At 35.6% G+C, this 19,429-nt stretch overlaps 1 protein-coding gene across 3 annotated transcripts in view; it reads right to left on the reverse strand.

Annotated features, from left to right (window-relative positions):
* ERLIN1 (ER lipid raft associated 1) overlaps window positions 1–19,429 on the reverse strand; it is a 35,722-nt gene that overhangs the window by 14,494 nt on the left and 1,799 nt on the right. For 2 of the 3 annotated variants that reach the window (XM_063102049.1, XM_063102048.1), the window contains exons 3-9: window positions 18,954–19,035; window positions 14,618–14,664; window positions 13,456–13,517; window positions 11,518–11,643; window positions 9,716–9,789; window positions 2,062–2,120; window positions 56–147 (exon numbers count right to left, since the gene is read on the reverse strand). In XM_063102049.1, coding sequence (XP_062958119.1) covers window positions 56–147; window positions 2,062–2,120; window positions 9,716–9,789; window positions 11,518–11,643; window positions 13,456–13,517; window positions 14,618–14,664; window positions 18,954–19,035 — 542 coding nt within the window. The remainder of the gene's footprint in view (window positions 1–55; window positions 148–2,061; window positions 2,121–9,715; window positions 9,790–11,517; window positions 11,644–13,455; window positions 13,518–14,617; window positions 14,665–18,953; window positions 19,036–19,429) is intronic. The other variant, XM_063102050.1, reaches the window with a different exon arrangement.

Below are 19,429 nucleotides of genomic sequence, written 5' to 3' on the forward strand. Positions count from 1 at the left end.
AACAAACATAACACACGTACTTAGAGACAGTCGTTTCAGAAAGAAATTCAAGTACCTATAACAGCCTTTTTCCTCTCTGTCTCAGCTTCTTTCTCCACAACCTTTTGTTTCTGTGCAGCTATAAGAAGTTTTGTCTTCTCAGCCTCCCTGTGAAGCAAAACATTATAAAAATTAGAAATGCTTCTCTTATGTGTAGTCACAGCCAGTAATTCTGACCCTATAGTGGGTCAGACAACCATTTTTCAACAAGAACTTTTTGACCCATTAAGGTAGGAGAGTCATTACTTTATTTTACTTATAATAATCTGACGTTGAAAGATTAAATGATTTGCCCAAAGACACCCAGAGATAGAAAAGAAATTTAGTACATGTGATTTGAGTATGATTTTTTTCCTTCTAATTGTATCATGTAAAAGTCCTGTCATCTGGGAGTATATAAATGCTTCCTTTGCTGTTAGGCTTCCTGCTGGCTCTTACAGCACTGCTGTGCCTATTAGAAAAAGGCAACAGCCTCTGGGCAGATGCAGTCCCCTCAGGTACACGGCCTGGCAAACAGAATGGAGCTGGATTTCAGCCCTGCTCTCTTCAGGTGGACACCCATGTGCAGTGGGCCCTACTTGTTGTATAAAAGATACAACTAAGTGGCAGTTATTAGGTAGTGAACTGGGGCTTAATGTAAAAAATTTTCTAAGAATTTGAGCTTCTAATAATGAAAATGGCTGGCTTATCACTAAGCATGTACAAGTGGCTACTGGGTGACCACATAACAGAAATGGTATTAAAAAAAGATCAGTAATAGTCCAGAGGTTAGACTGGGAAATTCCAAGGTGGCTTTTAATTTTGGAATTCCAACAGTCTACAAAATTAAGAAAGATCCAGAATTATCTGAAAAGTAATTCTAGATGTTCCCCCAAACATTTCCCTCCCCCCAAAGTCCTCCCCTCCCCTTTCCTCCTGCTAACATTGATAAAGACATGAAATAATATTCTGAATACTATGAGTTATCTGAGGGCAGGAGAACACACAGTATTTATCTTTCCATCAGGAGAAGCAATCATATTTAAAGTCTGAGACATCTTGAGCCTTCAATAATTTTTTTTTCTATAACTGGATCAGACCCATGATCTACCCAGCCTGGTACTCTCTGCTTCATATTTTTAAAAGAAGAGTTCCTCTTCTCCAACCAAAAAGGGAATATAAAACTCTGCATGATAGAAGATATAGACCTGGGAACAAAAAGGACTCAGAAGTGTATCAACCTATAAAGCAATATTACTACTCCTTGCAGCCCCCTGCATTTACACATCTGTTGTATTCTTGACTTTTGCAAAGTTATTTGTCCAGCATATAGTATTTTTCCTCTTAACATACTAGCCAAATTTCCTAAAGTCCTTTGTTTTTCCTTTTCAGTACCTGTCATATGAGAATAACACTGCCATTTCAAATTTAGGGCAATACTTTTTGCACATAAAAATAATCTTCTAAAACACTTAGAAACTAATTTCATGTCAAACTAGTAACTTCTCATTCCCAGGCAGCCCTGGACACATAAAAGAGAAGAGTACCAAGAGTCAACTCAAGCAAGGCTTCCCCAGAGGCAAATTATAAAGATCCAGTCTAATTTTATGTACACAATGACACACAATGGAAAACCAAACTTTATACCAACAAGGTGTCTATTCTTACCATTACAACACAGTAACAGAATATGGGCAATCTTTTCAACCTTAACAGCTAGGACTCTTTCTCTCTTCTATTAATATTTAATTTAAGTAACTATTTGTATACAAATTATAGCTTTTAGGCTTCCAGCAATAGTTCTACAGCAAACTGTATCTTTAGCCACAGAAACTGCTCCTGAAATGTACATACATAAAAAGAAAACTAGTAAGTCTAGTGGGAATTAAGACATGTGAATAGGCAATATTTCTAGAATAAAAGTATAGAAGATAGACATAGCCCACCACAGAGTGTATTACCTCACATGTATTTTCTAGACTGGTGTATTAATATGTTGACAACCCTAAATAGAAATATTGGGAGCCCATGCATATTACTCACATTAACTCAAAATTTCTTCTTATGGCTTCTGGGATTTTGGGTTTTGTAACACGCACAGCCTAAAAAATAAAAATGAAAAAGCCAAAGTATATTTGAAAAATAAATCTTCAAACTAAATCCTCTACAGAAGAGCTCTTAAATGACACTAATAAAACTAACACTTGTGGAAATCTCACTAGAAAATCTACTTTTCATGCCATCACACCAAGAATCAAAGACAAGCTGCTTCTTGTTTCCTCAAAATTGCCTGACTACAGGAAAAACCACTGCACCACTGAGGAAACAAACTTCCTTTGGGGAAAGATTCTCCCTTAAAAGATGTTTTACAAAGCATCTTGGGTTGGATACTTCTGCTTTCCTTTTCAAACTTGCAAACCAAAGAAACAAAAGGAAGGCAAAATTTCAAGACTGAGATTGTAAAATCAGAAAGTCAAAAACAAAAACAAACAAAAAGCCCAGGTCAGTATACGCAATTTAATATTGTGCATAGTAAGTAAACCAGTTTATCACTTCTTAAACCTTTAATTACTCAGTACTGTAAACAAACAGCCCAAGGGATGAAGGAAAACAAATACGAATTAATAGCTTACATTCTTTCTTCCTGGAATTCTACTTAGAACAAGTCTACCTGTCTTTGTAGACATTATTTACTGGACACTTTATTGCCCTAACCACACTACACTTTAACATAATATTATCTACTTGGAAAGTGCTGTTTTTTGAAGGCTGACTTTTCTACATCAATGATTCGATCTCTCAGAAGCTTTTGATTTTACTAAACATCTTGCACCCTCCACCTGTACTGCAAACACACACACAAAACACTTTACTGATCTGAAGAAAGTTTTATTTTCCCTCTGAAAACTGGTTAAACTTTTAAGTAACAAAGCCTCTAAGCATATAGACTTCCTTTAAAGCTTTTAAAAGAAGGCTTTTAAAACTTTTAAGCAATATAGCATTCACTATAAGAAAGAGAACAGTCAAATCCCATAGGTAATTTTGAGCTCTATCACAACTAAATATAAGGATTACAGTGTAATGGAATGAGAAGCTGGAAAAGAAGCTGTGCAGAAAGAACTCATCACACATTGAAGGTGAAGCATGTGAGGCCATAAGGAACAATGTAGTAGAGATATCCAGAAGACAAAAATTCAAAACCATTATTTGTGAAAGATGCCATATTTCACTATGTGACCACCAGACACAGATGACTTCCAATACAGATTAGTATGATTCACAGGGAGGCACAGTCACACTGCATTTAATTAAGAGACTGATAATAAATCTTTTTAGCCTTATGAAAAGAAGCATAAAATAGGACTGTCTTTTGAAGACTCCTATTTTGCTATATGAGGCTGAAGAACATACTGCATGCTTGTCAATCTTGGGAAACCTCACAGATTTTCAAATATGTGAAAATACAAAAACCTGCTGCAAGAGATACCATGAGTAACAGACACCATCTTAAAGGATTTAAGAAATAAAATGACAATATATCCAAAAGCAATGGCCAAAATACATACACACACACACAAACACAGAGTGAGTGGAGAAAGGAAAAAAAGCTGATAAAATGAATATACCTGTTGAAACTGATCTCTGGAATATAAGCATATATTTTAAACCAAAAGCCAGCATATAATATAGTCATGCTCTTAAATAACATAGGAAAAAGAATACCAACGATGACAATTTTCACCATTCTAATTTGCCAGAGTTCTTTTTCAAGAAGAAAAATGGGGTGTAAATATAGGGAAGGGAAAAGTTAAAATACTGACTATTACAGAGAATGTTCATGAAACAGCAAATACTTATCGAAAGCCTACCCTGTGCCAAGTGCTGTTCGTTCTAGGCACTGTGGATACAGCAGGGAACAACAAGGTAAGATTGCTCTCATGCCATTAAAAAATTTAAAGGGAAAAAGGGGACGATAACAACAAAAAGCAAATAAAAGAAAAAGAGCATTTCAGGTAATTATGAGCACTATGTGAAGAATTAAAATAGAATGATTTGGAGACTGGGAAAGTGCTAGGATGGGAAGGGGGAAATCAAGATCTTTATTTTGGCATAATTATACATATCAAAAATCTAAGGAGATTAATACAAAAAATTACTAGAGACAGTGACTTCAATAAAGTTGTAGATATAGGATAAACCCACCAAGTATCAACTGCCTTCCTCAATGCTTAAAAAAAAAAAAAGACTACATATTGAACAGCATTAAAACTTATTAATTCCATGAGTACTAATTTAACTTGGGATATGAGTTTCTCCCCCAAGTCAGAAATTCTGAAAGAAACAAAAAGGATAATATGATTAAGTAAAGTCATAAACTATGTTCCTATTCTATAATTTACATGCCAATTTATGTACCTGATACAGTTTAAAAACATCAATGATGAAAATCCATCTGAAAGAATAAGCTGGCAGAAATATCAAAGGCCATTTTTTTGAAAAGATGATTTATCTAACCAGATTTTAAAATTGAATAAAAAGTTAAATTACAACAACTGTATTATACGGTATTAAAAAAAATATGAAGGCTGAAAAATAGACTTGAAGTTCTAAAAGTGCTTTCCGATTACTGTAAGAAACTATTTTATAACAAGACAAAAGCAACCAAAACAATAAGGATCTTGTCTACCATTTTAAGAATGCATTACAAAGCTACATTTTTTTCATTCAATAACTCTTTTTATAAAAACAACAAATAAATATAAATAAATTCAAAAGATCCTACTTGCTGCTGTGTAGAAAATGAAGTAAACAGGGTAAAAGTGAAAGTGGGGAAAGAAGATAGAAGGCTACTAGAGAAGTCCAGGTAAGAGATGGTGGCTTGGCCTAGAGAGGTGGCAGAGAAGATGGAGTCATGAACAGTTTTACATGGATTGTGTTGGTAGAATCAGCAGGACATGGGGACCAATTAGATGTTGAGAGTAAGGGATTGTCAAAGATGCCTCCCACAATTCTAGATTGGTCTGAGGGGAAGAGCTACCATTTATTGATGGGAAGGAAAAAACAGGAAAGAAGTAGATTTGATGAGAAAAGACCAAGAGCTCAATACCTAATGAAATAGTAGGAATTGAACGATCAATAGAACAGAACAAAGTACAGCAAAAGACTCTAGTATACAAGGATACTTCAAAAGTTCATGAAAAGACTCATATCACCTTTTAATTCTATTTTTCCATAAACTTCTTGAAGTACCCTTATATAAAGGAATTTACCATACAATACAAATATATTTCATAAAGGGGGGAGATGGTGGGATATGTTATTCTTCTTCTTCTTCTTTTTTTTTTTTGGTGGCTGGCCAGTATGGGGAACCAAACTCTTGACCTTGGGTATTTCAAGGCCACACTCTAACAAACTGAACTAACCAGCCAGCCCAGGGATATATTAGTTAGTACTTACTGTTGCTACCCAATTCGTGGAAAGGGAGGAGTTGGACACTTGCCTTGCAATTGAAATCAAAATGGATTCCAGATGAATTAAAGATTTAAATCTAAGAAAGCAACCGTAAAAGTAAAGGAAAATGTTGTAATTTCTGATTTCTTTTGAATTTCTATATTTTTAAAGTGGTGAAAGGCTCTTAAAGCATGCCAGCCTAGCAACACATCATAAAGAAAAAAAAAAAAAAAACCTATTTAAAAAACTGTTTTAACTTTTAAAGTAAAAGTTTAAAACTTCAAAATCGTCAGGGGAAAAAAATAAAGTTAAATGGCAAAGGAAAAACTGGGAGAAAATGTTTCCTACACACTTAAAAAGAGCTGCACTAACTAATAGATCAAAAATCGCTTATTTAAATAAATTAGAGAAACATAACTTAAAATAATGAGTAAAAACAATAAACAATTCACACAAAAATACAAATGGCCAATAAATATCTTAGGGCATTCAACTTCAGTAATTAATACAAAGCACCAGACTAATTTTCTCCAAAAGGATTAAAAGAGAAAGAGCTTTTATCTGCTAATTATTTGGGTACAATCACACAATCAAATGTGTAAGAACTGCAGCTCACCAACCCTGCTAATAAGGGAGTGTAAGCTACTAAAATTTTCCGAAAGGCAATTTGGCAGTATGTATCAAAAAGCCCCCAAACAGGGCATACACTTTGACTCATCAATCCCACTTTAAAAATTTAATCCAAGGCAAGAATTTTAAAAGATGTATAAAAGCTTGGTCACTGCAATATGTATGTAATAGTAAAAAGTTTATATTCACTAAATATAACCATTAAAAATTATAACGCAGCAAGTCTATATTTTTGATTTGTAAAGATGTTCATATATACTGTTAGTGAAAAAAGCAGGTATGGGTATGATTCCACTTCAGTTTAGCATGTATTTATATCTATAAATGTATATTCTTATATATTAAGAAGAGTCTGGAAAGATATAAAAAATTATGTTATCTCTGCACAGTAAGATTACTGGTAAATTTCACTTTGTTCTTCATCTATTTCTTAATATCCAACTTCTTTCTAAAACACATATAATGTGTGTATGTATACAAAACTACTACAAATCAGTACAAAAAGAAAAAAATCCAACAGAAAAATGGGCAAAGGATACGAATAGGCAATCGATAGAAGAGTTTAAATAGCCAATAAAAATAGTTAAAGATGCTCAACCTCATTAATAACAAAGAAAACGTAAATCAGAGAGACATAACTTTACATCTACCCATATGGCTAAAATTAGCATGTCTGATTGCTTCCAATGCTGGTGAGGTAGTATTTGCATATACTGTTGGTAAGATCATGGATTTGTGTAGCCACTTTGAAATATAACTTGTACATACAGGGACAATGTGTCATCAATGCTCATTACACTATTGTTTGTTAACAGCAAAAAACCGGGAAGAGAAATATGGCTAAGTAATGTAAGGCAAGGAATTCTAGGAGGCTGTTAAAAAGGATGGGCTAGATCTCTGAGTAACAACCTGAGCAGAATTCAAGAATCTCTGACATTCACATTCACTATCTTTAAAATTAAACAGCTACTCCAACCACAACTGACTGGACAACCAAAAGGACTTTAAAAAGTCACCTTTGGACATTTCAAATGATCCCTTAACTTTGGTGGCTCACTCTCAGGCGCCTGTCTCAATTAATTGCACAGTATGAATGAGGCCACAGGAAATACCCCACCCATATTTCCAGTCTCGTTTATGAGAGGCATGCACGCACACATGATCACTTCAAGTGAATGCACACTCTAACAGTGCCCCTGAGCATAAAGAATGGAGATACACGTGACACCTAAGAAAGCTTTATCTTTAGTTGCAGTAACGTTTACTACAACAATCAACTGATCTTCTAAAGCCTCTGAGAAAGGACACTAGAAAGGTCACATTCCCACTTCTCAGGTAATCTAGATCCAAAGAAGTGGCCTTCCAATGTTATTGACCACGCACATAGTAAGAAATGCATTTTACCTTGACATCCATATAAACACCCACCCACACCTATGTGTGTCAAACAAACAAAAGTTTCACAGAATACTTAAACTTACGACATGCTGTTTGTTTCCTTTCCTATTCTATTTCATTTTATTTAAAAAGCTCGTCTTGCCAACAGATACATGAAAAAATGGTCAACATCACTAAGCATCAGGGAAACACAAATCAAAACCACATCTCACCTCAGCTAGACTGGCTATTATCAAAAAGATAGAGAATAGCAAATGCTGGCAAGGATGTACAGAAAGGGGAACTCTTACACACTGTTGGTGGGAGTGTAAATTAGTGCAGCCATTATGGAAAACAGTATGGAGGTTCCTAAAACAACTACAGATAGAACTAACTTCCGATCCATCAATCCCACTGCTGGGTATATACCCAAAGGAATGGAAATCATCATGTCAAAGGGATACCTGCACTCTCATGTTTATGGCAGTTCTATTTACAATAGCCAAGCTATGGAACCAACCTCAATGTCCATCAACAGATGACTAGATAAGGAAAATGTGGTATATATACACAATGGAATACTACTCCTCCATAAAAAACAATGAAATTCTTCCATTTGCAGCAGCATGGATGGGCTTGGAGAAAATCATGTTAAGTGAAATAAACCAGGCACAGAAAGAGAGATACTGCATATCCTCATTCATAAGTGGGAGCTAATAAATAATTAAAAAGAGGGAGAGAGGGAGGGAAGGAAGGAAGGAAGGGAAAGGAAGGTAAGAAAAGAAAAGAAAAAGAATGAAAGAAAAAAAAAGAAGGAAACGACATTCACAATAACTCACTGAACTTTCAAAAGGAAAGAAAAGAACTGTGGTTACCAGAGGAGGAGGAAGGGGAGGGAAGGGGTGTCAGCGAGAAATTGATAAAGGGTCACAAAGAATGATTATGTTTTGCAATGAGGAATATACTAATTATACTGATATGACCATCACGTATTGTACACAGGTACTGACATTCAACTCTGTACACCACGAATGTGTATAATCAAATATGTTTAAAAAAAAAAAAGGTAAAATAAATAAATAAAAAGCTGGTCATGACCAACTGAAATTGACTTTACAACCCACTAATGGACTTCAACCCACAATCTGAAAACAGTGACCCAGAAAAGCAAGGATATAACCTCTCACCATTCGATCTCCCAATGCCACTGCCACCACCACACCAAATTCACCTACTACCTTGTTTTTATTCAGGCCACCCCGCCCACTTTAAGTACCTTTTTCACTCTGATATAGTTTGGATATGCTTGTCCCCCCAAAGCTCACAATGAAATCTGATTCCCCAATGCGGTACTGCTAGAAGGTGTCCGGGTCATGGGGGCAGATCCCTCATAAACAGATGAATGCCCTGACATTCCACTTCCTCCAACCCCCATGAGTGACCTCTCCTAGGAATGGATTAGTTCCCTGAGAGCTGGTTGTTAAAAGGAGCCTGGCACCTCCCCACTATCTTTCTTGCTTCCTCTTAGCTATGTGGTCTTGTACCTGCCAGCTGCCTGCCACTTTCTGCCATGAGTGGAAGCAGCCTGAGGCCTGTGCAAGACACAGCTTCTCCGGAATCATGAGCTACATAAACCTCTCTTCTTTAGAAATTACCCAGTCTCAGGTATTCTGTTATAGCAGCACAAAAATGGACTAATACACTCTCCTTTCCCCCATATAAGTCCAATGAATTTTTCTAGACCTACCTAAAATCTCAACTTAGTCACAGTCCTCCTAGGCACACTCTCTTGAAATGTTCTCTTACTCTTACAGCAATAACCATACAATGAATTAATCTGTCAATTTATTCTTTGTGACACCTATTTCATCTAGAATTATTGTTTAAATCTTACAGTCAAACTCCTTTTTCGTAATCTTACTGAGGGCAAGGATTACTCTTACACTGATTTATTACTGTATCTAAATAATGCTTCACGCGTGTCAGAAATCTGAATTTTATTTCCTTGTGAGAGCCTTAGCTTATCAGTTCTGTTTAAGAGTTCATAAGAAAATGCCACCCACAGTAAGCTATAAGAATATTTTATTTGGCAGAGTCTTAAAGTCAAATTGAGAAAGGTATTCTATAAATCACCATAATACTTAGATTAAATAACTGCTGAATAAGCAATCCAATGAGAGGAGGATTAAATTCAAAACTCCCAAAATTCCCAGAGTACCTCCCTAGGAAAAGAGCTTACCTGTATAGTGAGACCTGGGGCCATGACGTTTAAATCGTTCTGCAAAGCTTGCTTCAGGTTTTCATCTATTTGATCTGTTTTGGAAGCCAAAAACAACATATCTCATGATACTCAATATATTTTTTTTACACTGTATTAATACTGAAACTAGACCTGAAGTTTCCACAGTATCATTCTTTTATAGAATTCAAAACTGCTTATATTTATATGAAAATATATATTTGAAACAGTTTTCCTTTTGTGTGGGAGAAAAGTGTAAGGAATTGTCTAATAAAGAAATCAAGGAAGCAAGATGACAAGCATATAATCTAAGTTTATCAAATAAAATAAGTTTATCCAATAAACTTATTATTTAACTTATTTTAGATAAACGTATTTATTGGATAACTTATAAGAATTACTTATTGGATAAATTTAATTAAAGTATAAAATAAGAAGAATCTGGATCTCTAGTATGTATGTTAATTCAGGGCTCTTAATATGTGTCCTGATTCTCACAAAAAAGCAAATTCCTATCTTCAGTCAATATTTATTCAAATTCCCAAATAACTAAATTTAATTTCCTGAGATCTCAGCTTTACTATTATTTTGGATTCAAAAATAGAGAAAGAATAAAAGCTCATAAGAAAGTCTTTGAAGCACACACAAATGAACAATAAAGATGTCATTTCACTTGGACCTGTAACATCAATTTTCTATCCACTTCAATGGTACTTTCACCATTATTAAAATGATTTGTTATGTGACAAATCAGGACTGATCAGTTTCCTTATATGTCATCACACTAGTTGTCAATTATCAAAGAGGAATCGATTGTAGATTTTAAATTGATTAACCATCTCTATGCCTCCCTCTAATAAATTCACTAATAATTCCAGTTAGGAAAAGTGAGCAACAATCAGCAACAATTTGTTTCCTGGTCAGAACTTTCAGTTTCACAAATGAAGTCACCGTGCCAAAGAGAGTTAACATCGTAGGCCTGAGACTGTGATCCTTAGAAAGGCCTATTTGCAAATTTGCCCTTGGCTGGCACCTGGGAACTTGGATTGGGGGAGGGTTGCTGCCATCTCAAGAACTGATAGGAGTGCTCAGTGTGCCTAAACTGTTTATACAAACAACTTCGTTTATGCTGAACACCTGCTTTTCTTCTGGGAGTCTGGAATGTGCTAGGCAGAGGGTGCCTACATGACCAGTCCCCAGTAACAACCCTGGGCACTGAGTTTCTAATGAGGTTCCCGGTAGACAACATTTCATATGTTGTCACAACTTGTTATTGGAAGAATTAAGCACATCCTGTTTGATTCCACTGTGAGAGAACTCTTGGAAACCTACACCCAATTGCCTCCAAACTTTGCCCATGTGCTTTTCCTTTTGCTGATTTTGCTTTGTATCCTTTGGCTATAATAAATCTTAGCTGTGAATACAACTATATGCTAAGTCCTGTCAGTCCTCCTACCAAATCATCAAACATGGGAGTGGGTCTTGGGAAGACCTATAATACAGACTTCTAAATTTCCTCAATTATCTATTAAGATAGCAACAAAGCTTATTTTTCACAAGTTATCACAATAAAAACAGAATATAGTTTGTAAACATATGAAATCTTTCCAATCTCTACCAAGCTATATAAGAAATTTTAAACTTAAGATAAAGAATAAATATTTTAAAGACAATTGCTCTATTATAAATTCAGAAGAAATGCTCAAACAGCATAAGATTTACTAACATTATAGCATCAATAAATGAGTTGAAAAAGATTCTCAGCTGGCTATTTACATACTTAAAACAAATAAGACACTTACCAAACAATTCAATGTAAACTTCTTGAAGTGTATGGGCACTGCAAAACTGGTTCAGCTCATGGTGGATTTTGTTGAAGATTAAAGTCTTGTCATAATCTGCAGTGTAGTTCCGCACGATATCAAACACTGAAGGAGAGGTACAACCCACATCTGTTTTACCTAACAATGACCCAGGTATCTTCAAATTCAGCCAGGGTGGTATATTATACATGAACAAAAGTGCCCACAAAATAGTGAAAACAAAACACAACTCACAAACCTTGATGTGTTCCTTATGCTCAATTTTCCAGATATTCTTGCATTTGCAATACTAATGAGCAAACTCAAATTCCATACTAAAGAGAGTATACATTATTTTGGAGGTAATAAGGAACTGTAAAAGTTTTGTCATGCAAAGGCATGACAATCAGATGTGTACTTTGGCAGCAATGTGATGATGAAGTGAGAGACATAGAGATCAGAGGCTGGAAAAGTGTAAGGCAATACCTGCAAAGCAAAGGTTTAGCCAAAAGATAGACAGGGACTGAACTAATTGGGGAACAGTAGGAATAAAACAGGAAAGTAGCTGCAAAAGACCATTTTTAGAAAGACAGTTTTTAAAGGCTGTAAAAAAAGATACCAGACTAGAAGGGAAAGGAGCTAACAGTTACTGGGCTAGGCTTTATGTCAGGCAATTTACACACATTAGCACTTAATCCTCACCAAAAATATCTTATTTTGCATATTAGGAAACTACAAACCACAGAATTTCAGAAACGTCCCAAAAGGTACAAACTAGACTGTGTTGGAACCTGTGCTCTATCTACTAAAACGTGTTTTCTGCTTCTGTCTTCAGACTCAAGGACTTGCTTCACTGACCTTTCTATATAGCATATTAGATGCAACTAGATCCCGTGTCACAATGATGGACAGGCCATCAATAAATACTTGCTGACTAAATCATTTGTTTGATTATTTTCCAAATGAATTAGTGATCTCACAGTTTCCTATTTATCTATGACTAGAGAACCATCAATCTCTTCCTTTCTTTTATTTTCAATCACAATCCATTCCAGTGATTTGTGACCAGGGAAAGTAGATGAAAAAAGAAAAGCAGAATAGTTAATCTCTGAAAAGTATGATCCAAATCCATTTGACAGTAATACACATGCTCTCTGCTCTGAAATCTTCACTATTTGTGCCTGTACCAGTGATGTGAAATTTAGCATGACCTTATATCCCAATATATATATATTTTTAGGTCTGTGTCATGTCTTCTCAAGTAAAATAAAAACCCCTTGAAGGCAAAGGCTATAACTTCACCTTTTAAAATTGTTCTTGCCAAACAGTATCCTGTACATATGAGGCATGCCAGTTTTATTAACAAAGATTAGGATAAAATGGCATATATTTCTTAACAGCATTTAATTAAGGTTTTGATTTAAAGAGTACCCACTCCATCTCTGTGGGTTTTCATCTTTTACCAAAATACTTTTGCCACACTGAGGACTTTCAAATTGCTTTGCAAGTTATAGCAAATCTCAATTAGAAAATATTTCTCTATGGTGACAAATCAGTGTGGCCAAAAGAACTGATCAGTTACAGATTTTTAGCACACAAGGAAATTACGTCTCATCCTGACTGGATAAAATGCTACTTTCCTGTTCTAGAAATAATCAGTGACCATCTTGCTCTTAGAAACACTAAGAGTAACACTCAGAGAAGAGTAACTCATACAGTTGCAGAAAAGTCAACTCTGTCCATAAGTTGTGACTTATTTCTACCTCCATTCCCTAGATATGGAAAATATTTCAGTGTTCTTTTATTTTTATCTTTTATATTTATCAACAATCAATGAGGTTGTAAAACTCTAAAAGTATGTTTCTATTCCTCAGGGAATCTCTCAGTTATAAATACTCGTTATAACTACAAAAACAAGAGAACAGGTGGGTAACATACCTGCATAAGGAGCCAACATATTAACCACTTCTATTCGGTCAATATAGATCATGACCCCACCACTAAAAACAAAGAAATGAAAAAAGTGTGAGCTACTAAAGGGAATTCATAAGAGAGCTACAGATAAACCTAGGGAGAACTTGATAACTAAATATATTAACTTAAAAACATAGAGAGCTTACTCCCTTCTTAAAAGCATTCTTCTATCAGTCTACAGATGTTGAAGGCTCTTTTGCAAGTAACAGCAATATTTTAGGTCATTTAAAATGGATAATTTAAAAAATATCTTAAACTTCACATTCTTCGTTAGATACAATACGATTCAATATACTGATTACACTCAGAAATAATTTGGGCCCTTCTTGTCTTTCTTTTCCTAAACCTTTTTAGGGATCAGTTCTCAAAATGAGGTCTTCAGACCAGAAGCATCAGTTATCATCCAAGAACTTTCGTTATATGTGCAAATTCATGGGCCTCCCTCCAGACCTACTGAATGAGAAACTCTAAATTAGATGGCATAAAAACAAAAAAGAAAAAAAAGATGGCTTTAATATCACAGACGAGAGAAAGGTGGGATGATTTAACTTTAAACTATCTTTTATTGAGCATCTACTCTGGGCCAAGTGCTGGGTTAGGCCCTTCGTCAGGCACTAATTCTTTTTTTTTTTGTCTTTTTTTGTGACCGGTAAGGGGATCGCAACCCTGGGCGTGCTGCCGTCCGCATCGCGCTCAGCCAGTGAGCGCCCCGGTGTCAGGCACTAAATCTAATCCCTACAAAATTACTAATTCTAATCCTTACGAAAACTCTGCAAATGAGGAGACTAAGCTTAGAAAAGTCAATAAAGGCATGTGTGGGGTTAAGGGATATATGGGAACTCGGTACTTTCTGCTTAATTTTGCTATGAACATAAAACTGCTCTAAAAATAAAGCAGATGCAGCAGTCAGGTCTGCTGGCTCTAATAACTCCATTCTTTTCAATAATGGCTCCTAAGATGTAAAGCTAATATTTGGAGATAGACCTTTATTCAAATAATGCTCAGATCAGAAATCCCCCTGGGTTATTATTATGCCCATTTGAAAGATGTCTAAGTGATCACACAACTTAGGAACAGAAACTCCATCTGAACTAAAGAGAGGTTAGTAAGCAAGAAGAAAGCTCACCTTGTTCCACAAGGCACATTTTTAACTTCATCAGTTTGTAGTGTTGTCTGGGAAGGAAGAAATATCTCATCAATACTCAAGACACATATAATCAAAGAACTACTGGTCCCAGAGGCAAACCTCTGGAGAGCTGCTGAACATAAGTACAAGAGAGCTCCATAACAATTTCAGTCCTCAAAGATTAACTCTCAGAGCAGTCATTTCTTTTTGTAACCTAGCAGAAATGAAAGACTTGAGACAAAATATTTGATAGCTAATGTCTGAATCAAGATGCACTAGGAAAGGTTCCATGTTCAATCTGCTAAAAAGTAGAGTCCTTTATTTGCCTGGAGATGGTCTGAGATTGCAAACTACACATCTTATCCACAAGGATACTATGGCTAGGACTTGTGCTCTGAACTTTGATTCCACCACTAATATTACTGCTTACATTGAAGATTAAAGATAACTATTACATGCATACAAGTACTCCATGACTCAAAGCTGCCCTTGAACTCAATGGCGACCTTTCTTCTCTAAATCTACAGTCAATATTTTAGTTCAGGACCTAGTGATCTTTAAAAGTGTTTCCTTTTAAATACAAGTGCCACCACCATTACGATATCCTCTCAGTGAACCAACAATCTGGTACTTAATTGCTTTGCCCAGGTCACACCCTTGTTTGGATCCAGAATTACTTCCTATTGCACTCTAAGGCCTCAAATAAGCCAGCACCTATTGACCTATTTGGACACACTGCACCGTATCAAGCACACAGCAACATACTATTTTTTGAAATATAAAAGAAAAAGGAGGCTTGGCCCTTATTTCCAAAGAGTTCAAAATCCAGCACAGGAGATAACATCCTTACAAAGCAATCCATCAACAGGTACAAAATAACAGCATAAACTGAACTGATAAGTTACAGAGAGTAAAACAATAGTTTGAAAAGCTCTCTGAGGGGAAGTATTTATAAGCCAGGTCTAGAGGGGGAGAAATAAGAACAGATGAGGTAGAGGAACATATTAAGTTCAATAAATATCCTATCCAAATACACACAGTTAAAAACAAATTGTGTGTATAGGTGACAGGAAGCAGATCGGCTTGCTAGATGAGAAGTAAAATTCTGAGAAGAGAATATGTTGATATCAGGTAGAGGGTCCTGAATGATGGATGGAGAGTTTGGGCTCTCTCTAGACCATCTTATAGTCACAAAATGAACCTTTCAAAAATATGTGTTTTACTTAATTCATCTGCTCATATATGGTGTGGTTCTCATTATCCATCTTATCTGGAGGCAGGAAAACCAGTTGGGAAGCTAAAGAATTAATTTATTTAGGTTAATTTAGTAAAGGCCATGGAAATCGGAAGCTGTCAATCCAGGAGACATAATAGAGGAGGGATATGATACCTGGTTGAATAGAAAATTCTAGGAGGGAAAAGAATAAAGTACAACTCTTGTGTTGAGAGATTAGGGTGATGGTAAACATTACTGACAGTTCTGAGTAAAATAAGGGGAGTTGATAAAGAGATGAGTTCTATTTATTCCCTTCAAAAATTAAACTAATTCAATGTCCATATTCCACACCAACCTTAAATAAAATACACGTTCCTATTTAGAACTAAAGCATATTCTCTAGTGCTTGCTTTAGCAGCACAAATACTAAAGAATATTCTCTAGCCAATTTTCAGATCAAGAAGAACTAGGAAAGAGCTCAAATATTAAATCTTCAATTTAATATCCTACCTTTACGTGCTTTGTGCTTTTATACTTCCTTTACAGTCTCTTAAAAATTATTTTCTCAGTGTGATAGAATATTTATTTTTTATTTTTATTTGTAGAATACGTATTTTAAAAGTGAGTCCATGGTTACTTTATATATATATACTTTTTTTTTGGCGGGGGGGAGGGAAAGCTGGCTGGTATGGGGATATGAATCCTTGACCTTGGTATTATAACAGCATGCTCTAACAAACTGAGCTAATTGGCCAGCCAAACTTTACATATACTTTAAAAGCTGAAAGTTTTCATGTAATTTCTCTAAGTATTGTTTTCTTCTTCTTACATCATATATGGGATTTCACATTCATATATATTTCTTTCAATTGCCAAGTTTGTTGAACCATTTGTTTACACAGGGCTACGTCTTACAATGTGTTCCAAAAGTTCCTAGGGGCTGGCCAGTTAGCTCACTTGGTAGGAAAAAAAAAATTCCTAAAAATAAATTTCTTTACATCTTAGTCTAATAAGAACACTTTCTTTAAAAGGTTTTATTAATATAACTGTTTCCTAGAATGTTACTGTTTCACATATAAAAAACATTCCTATTTAGTCACACTGGCTCCAGCATTTAATATTTTTGTGATGCAAAGTATATTCGTTTATAAGGAAATCTTTTTACTAATTTCATTTGTGTCTCTTATAAGTATGATAGCTTATTACTCTATATACACACACACTGCATATTTGTTATACGAATATATACAATTATTTTATTTTATTTTATTTTTTTGTCGTTTTTTCGTGACCGGCACTCAGCCAGTGAGTGCACCGGTCATTCCTATATAGGATCCAAACCCGCGGCGGGAGCGTCGCCGCGCTCCCAGCGCAGCACTCTACCGAATGCGCCATGGGCTCGGCCCTGAATATATACAATTAAACTCTAAAATCTATTTGAGGTTATAGTCTAGATCTCTGAATCAATATGACTTAACACACTAAGTTTCAAGAAGGCAAAGACAGATTTATCTGGCTTTGAACAAGATCTAAAAACAATCCTGATCTTTAAGGTTCTGATGATGCCATTACTAACATCATTATAGGCTATTTGGGCTATTGGTCATGTAATTAAAATTCTTTCCTTTACAGAGGAATAACTGAATTTTACAACAGTGCAGTAATATTTCCAAAGTCATGCAACCAATTGATGGCACAGCCAGGTGGCCATGTTCACTGCACCACATTACTTTTTGAGAAGTCAGCCCAATTTAACAACTTCCACCATAAGTAGAAAGGTCAGAAATATGAATGTTACAACTCCTTCCTTCAAGAAGCTTAGAGACTTTCTGAAACAAAAACTTAGAGAACAATACAAGATGACATTAAAGGAAATAAGAACAAGGGCCAAAGTTTACAATACAAACTTTAAGAGCTAAAGAATAGAAAAGGAGGAATCTGGGATAAGCCTAAAAAAATGACTGGCAAGATTTATTTATTGATTGATTTTTTTTTTTTTTTTAAATGATGACCGGTAAGGGTATCTTAACCCTTGTCTAGGTGTTGTCAGCACCACACTCTCCCAAGTGAGCCAACTGGCCATCCCGATATAGGGACCTGAACCTGCAGCCTTGGTGTTATCAGCACCACACTCTCCCAAGTGGGCCACAGGCTGGCTCTCAAGATTTAGAGAGGAGAAAAGAAATGGATGGAGAGATGGTGAGTGAAGAGGTGACAGCATGAACCAAGGCAAGAATGAATAAAATAAATTTGGGAAAATAATATGGAAATCAGCCTGACTAGGAGAAAAACACAATATTTCACTTCATTAGACACAATCCTTTCCCTAAGCCACCGAAAAGGGGACTGGAAGGAAACTTAGAGGATATAAGTATTTATAACTAAACTCTCACTTAGAAGGAAGCCTAGACTTAAAATTACAAGATTAACTAAAATCGAATTTTCCTGAGTTCTGAAAAATTAGCAGCAAATGGTAAACAAATTCCTCAATCCAAAGTTTTATGATCACACTGAGCTTGCAAAAGTCGTCACAACCTAATCCTGTTTTCTCATCTTATGTCAAAAGATATTTATAAAGCGTCTCCCATGGCCAAGACACTCTTTTCAATAACCAGACACTTATTTCAAATATCTGGGATGCTGCCAAAATACAACCATCGCTAAGTTTCCACATAAAATTGTGCTTAATGTACCAGGCAAAAAATGTGAAGCAAAAAAGCTGTGTATAAAAATTCAGACCCTCCATGTTAATAGCACACTGCCTCTATGGAAACCAAACACTGTTCTAAACCAAGCAATCATTGACTTGTATTTCTAGTTGTGTTCCTAATTCTTTATTTTGACAGCAGCAACAGCAAACCAACTACATGCCACTATACAGATGGCAGAAGTAAGTCCTTCCAAACTGCCTAGTTCATACTTCTAATTCGCTTCAAGGGAGTGAGGTTGCTCAAAATCATAAATTGTGCTGTGACAATTGTACTTTGAACTTTAACTCCTGCATTTAAGCAAATACCGCCATCTGCTTAGGCAATAAGGAAATCTATCTCCACCCACAAGTGTGGTAACTCCTGTCACACCTGTCTATCTGGTGTGGGGGCTTCCCTAGGAATCACTCACCTGCACAGATCTGAACGTAGTAATGAAAGGCAACATGATATGATAGCCTGGTCCACTGGGGCTAGTTAGTAAAGCTCCTCCCCTGCAAAAAGATGTTTCAATTTGACAAAATTATAAAGAAAGAAACTCTCTTTCCAAATCTAAAATGCTATAAAAAAGATTCACTTTTATTCATGCTACTGACCTACTAAAGCCTCACTAATATGAGTTACTCATGATGAACAACTGCTGCTTAAAATACCTACCACACCTAAAAAGGTGAAAAGATCAAATTAAACTGCCGACGTTACACCTTGTCTCATAAGCTCGACCGACCATACCTCTGGGTCTCCAGCACTGCTCTCAGGTTCAAAGGATTCTCCTTCGTCTTTAATCTTCTGAGAAATATTTGTGAAAAAAATTCTAATGGCTCTCAGTTAAGGTACTTTAATTGCACATAACAAGAGCCAAATCAAAACAAAATACATTTGATCACC

The sequence above is a fragment of the Cynocephalus volans genome, chromosome 7 (assembly GCF_027409185.1).
Source record: "Cynocephalus volans isolate mCynVol1 chromosome 7, mCynVol1.pri, whole genome shotgun sequence".
Classification (NCBI taxonomy): domain Eukaryota; kingdom Metazoa; phylum Chordata; class Mammalia; order Dermoptera; family Cynocephalidae; genus Cynocephalus; species Cynocephalus volans.